This window comes from Corvus brachyrhynchos, unplaced genomic scaffold (genome assembly GCF_000691975.1).
Source record: "Corvus brachyrhynchos isolate BGI_N302 unplaced genomic scaffold, ASM69197v1 scaffold661, whole genome shotgun sequence".
NCBI classification, from domain to species: domain Eukaryota; kingdom Metazoa; phylum Chordata; class Aves; order Passeriformes; family Corvidae; genus Corvus; species Corvus brachyrhynchos.
The window spans coordinates 703695-707807 of NW_008236246.1; the positions used below are offsets into that span (position 1 = coordinate 703695).

At 54.8% G+C, this 4113-nt stretch overlaps 1 protein-coding gene across 3 annotated transcripts in view; it reads right to left on the minus strand.

The window, feature by feature from the left end:
* Positions 1-4113, minus strand: part of CHD6 (chromodomain helicase DNA binding protein 6) — a 69505-nt gene that overhangs the window by 32587 nt on the left and 32805 nt on the right. For all 3 annotated transcript variants that reach the window (XM_017746961.1, XM_017746962.1, XM_017746963.1), the window contains exons 6-11: positions 3667-3732; positions 3151-3209; positions 2690-2807; positions 1459-1545; positions 1090-1239; positions 678-799 (exon numbers count right to left, since the gene is read on the minus strand). In XM_017746961.1, the coding sequence (XP_017602450.1) occupies positions 678-799; positions 1090-1239; positions 1459-1545; positions 2690-2807; positions 3151-3209; positions 3667-3732 (602 nt within the window). The remainder of the gene's footprint in view (positions 1-677; positions 800-1089; positions 1240-1458; positions 1546-2689; positions 2808-3150; positions 3210-3666; positions 3733-4113) is intronic.

Consider the following 4113-nt stretch of genomic DNA (forward strand, 5'->3'; position numbering starts at 1 on the left):
GGCGCGCGCGCCGGGGCTCTCTTGCTGCTCGTTGGTGCTGCCGGCGCTGCTGTTTGTGTGCCTTGGCACCCACACACACACCAGCAAAGAGCTGCTACTCCTTCTCCCGTAGCTCTGCCTGAAAGCCCCTTAATTTCAAAGTGATCATAATTTGAAGGGAAGGGGGTTACATTTTCCATTCCAAGGGAGGCTCCTGCCTTCCTTAGCAGACGTCTTTGAAACCAGGACACTGGGTAAGCCAGCCAACTTCTTGTAAGACCATGGATTCAAAATCAGCATGAAAGGTGCTGTTCTTCAGGTACACGTGAGCCAGGAAAAGATGCATGTGATGGCCTGCTGCAGCTGAGAACATGCATATTCCCACCTGCCTGCCACACAATGGGTAACCAACAGCCTGGCCAATACCAAAAAGATAGGTGTATCTTAGAACCATAGCTAAGCCCTACTATCTCCAAGACTCATCAGCCTTTACCAGAGAGAAACATTCCTAAAGACTCAGTTGCAAAGCTAAAGCAAACGCATTGTTTCTGGCAGCTGCCTGCCAGCTCTAGCACTTGAAGGACTCAGTGGCTGCTCTGTCAGACCCCTGTATGTCTGCTCTGCTCCCCAGCTTTGCTGTTCCCATGACATCACACACAAGGCCTGCTGCCAGAAGGACTGCTCCAGCCTCTCCTCACCTGTTATACCAGTTAAAGAGCAGCCAGTTCATTCCCTCCAGCTGATACTCCCGCAGTTGGTTGCTGTTCTTGTACTCCCGGGACTTCTCCAGTTTCTGCCAGGACTCGGATGCTGGGCGCTCCTAGGAGGGGACAGCAGGAGCAAGGTCCATGGGAGATGCTAATGCCCAGCGAGGCCAGATCCCAGTGCTGCTAGGGCTGCACAACAGGACAACACTTCAAAGCAGTCACTGACAGCTGAGTCATAACAAGGTCTTGGCCTCTGCAACCCACCCTCAGACCTTGACAAATGACCCACCCAAGAGGGGAGGATACACTGCAGCACCAGGGACAAGGTCAGCACCACTGGACTGTGGCAAGACGCAGCCAGTCCCTGTGCCCAGGGCAGCGAGCTGCCAGCCGGGTACGTTACCTCAGGGTACGTTACCATGTGCTTGATTTCTGGAGGGATTTGGAGGGCTTCAAACTCTTTAATCTTCCCTGGGTCAACATCCTCCTCCAGCTCCCAGGTGCTCTCCTCATAGGGCAGTGAGCACCACTTCACCAGGTAGTGAGTCACCTCCTGCAGCACAGAGAGAGACAGGCTCAGAGACAGGGAGGGTCAGCAGCCCTTCACCCACCCTGTGCCAAGGGTCCTCGGGGACAAGGAAAGCTGTGCAAGGGAAGGCGGGGAAGGCTCAGGGTGCTCAGAGATCACCCACAATGTACACCATGGGGCCAGGCCTCCTGCCAAGTCTCCCTCCTTCCCTCCATGGGGCAAGGGAGAGATGCAGCCTCTCACCTCCCCAGTGTCAGGGTCCTTTGTGTGAGCCACCTCCAGAATTCGATCTACCTCCACATAGTCCGGGTTGAACAAATCTTCATCAGGCTGTGATGGCAAACAGTAAAGCAGGAGGTAAGTTCAAGGTGATTCCATGGTTAAACAGATGGCCAAAGTAAACAGCTGCCGGGCATCTGTCCCCAGGATGCTGCTAGCTGTGTGCAACACACCAAGTGCCCTGGACACAGGTACAGACATCTGTCTCTGGGCAGGGAGGATGCAGGAGCCCCGCAGAAGGCAAAGCCCTTTCTTTAGAGCAGTCACATGCTCCGTGCTGCCCTTGCTGGGAGGCAGCAATGACCTCTCCAGCCTATCCGGCCCCAAAGTACAAGTCCTAAGTTGTCTGCTCCAGCTGATGTGCAGCATCCAGAGCTGTGATCACCACAGTGCACAGCACCCAATGAACCCCACAGCTGCAAGGGGTGACACCTTGGTCTCTGTTTCTGCTTCCTTCTTGCCTCACCTAGCATAGTCCTTGGAGAGACATGGCCTAGGGCTTGGTAAGGAGAAAAACCAGGCTTCTATGCTCACAACTCCCCAAGCCCTAGTTAGCTACAGGAAAAGAGCATGTGCTCCTTGCTGAACTGTCAGTGGTACAGAGTGTTCCAACACATGCTTTTTTTTTGCATCCTGAGAAAGACCCCAAACAGACTTGTGAGTGAGAAATTTGACACACACCCCCAGCTTTCCAGCTACAATGGAGAAATTTTCATAGCCTACTGACCTGATTTGCACTTGTAAGGGGCAGTTTGAGGAAATCCAACAACTATCTCTGGAGCAGCAAGACAAATTATAGAACACCTTTCATACTAAGCAAGATTAATCTGCTTATAGAGCAGAGCAGGCAGGAGCTGCCCTAAGCCCAGATATTTATAGTTCCCTCTCTCCCATAGTATCTCTGCTCCACCACAGAAGCACTTCCAGCCCTGTATGCTGCCCTCCCTCCCACCAAGCAACTCCTCCAGAGCTGGCAGTGCCCAGCAAGTCACATTTGTCACCCTGCTCATAATTCCACCAGTGACACTACAGGTGTCCAGGGCACAGTCATGGACCCTCAGCTCCAGCCCTGGTGTCTTTGGCTCTGGAAATGGACTGGCCTCGGCAGCAAGGTTTCAGGGGCGGCTCCTGGCCTGCTTAGCCATGGCACTGGGCTCAGGGTGAGGCACCACTGCTCACTCTGCTCCACTCTCACCTCTGTAAAAATATGTTTCATCTGAGCCTGCTTGTTCCGGAAGCGCTTTATCTTCTGCGAGATCCTGGGGTCCTTCTCCAGCTCCTCCAGCGTTGCCCATTTACAGTGGAGGTAAGAGCTGCAGGAGGAAAAAAAATCAACAACATGTGACCAAGAGGACTTTGGTCCCAAACCCATCTGCCACACGGAGCAGCATGGATCTCCCAACGATCCAGAGAACACCCAGCCCATGACTACGCCACCCCAAACTGGGAAAAGCCATGGCCCAGGACCAGGCCAAGACCAAGCACTGAAGCTGCAGCAGCTGCCCTGCTTCCCACCACCACAGCTGGCTCAGGAGGACAGGGGCAGGAAAACAGGGATGCTGGGGCTGCAGCTAGAAATGGGATGGAGGTGGAAGCACACAGTCCTTGCTCCTGCATGCACAGGGCCCACAGAAAAAAGCATAACACTGCACGTACAAGTTCCTGTACTTGACGTAGAACTCCTCTGTCTCAAATGCCAGGCCTCCAGGATGAGCCTGAAAGCAAAGGAAGGAGAGTTAGTGAGAGTCAGAGGCTGTGCAGAAGCTGGGGGGGGCATGCTCAGCCATCCCCTGCCTGACCACAGGCTCCAGGGACTAAGCCCCAGGGATGGTGAGGACAGCCAGGCACTTGTTGTGCCGCTGCCCCGGAGATGCAGTAGCCCTGGGGAACATGATGTGAGACCACTTGAGCACGGGGAACTCCAACACCTTCTAGTGGGCATCAGCCCAGGCCTGACTCCTCTCCAGAGGCTTTCTGGCGCCCAGGACAGGAGAGGCACCACGCTGATCCACAGCTCAGCAAGGTGCTAGTCTGGGCATACCCCAGCATCCCACCACAGGAGCAAGAGCACCAAATGGTGCTACATCTCATGTCCCTGCTGTACAGGGCAGCCAGGTCCCACCTCTTCTCTGCTCAGGGACTTCCAGCCCCACTGACATCTTTGCCACTCACCTCCTTCTGCACCATCCTGGAGGCAAGGATCTTCTCAATGATATTGGCATCATCCTCGGGAGGCTCCTGGGGACAGGAAAAGAGAGCTTTGTTTTTCCGGCTCATCACGTGTCCCTGGCACTCTCCCATCACAGAATGGCTGCTTGCTCCTCTCCCAGTCCCCCAGCTGGGCAGACAGAGTCAGCACTGGGAGCTGGGAGAGCTGTGCTTGGGGAGCTCTTGCTGGGTGAGAGGGTGTAGGTGTTGCCAGCCCAGCTACACTCACCCTTTGCCTGTCCTCTTCATGTCAGCCAGGCCACAGCACTGTGGGGTTTGTTGTGTGGGTCCTTCCAGCTACACCAGGGCAGCCAGAGAGAGTAGAAAGTCTCCCAGTAAAGAGCAGGGCACTTGGGCACTTCTGCCCATGGACTCAAGGAAGGAAATATGCCAAAATGTGCACATTCCTGC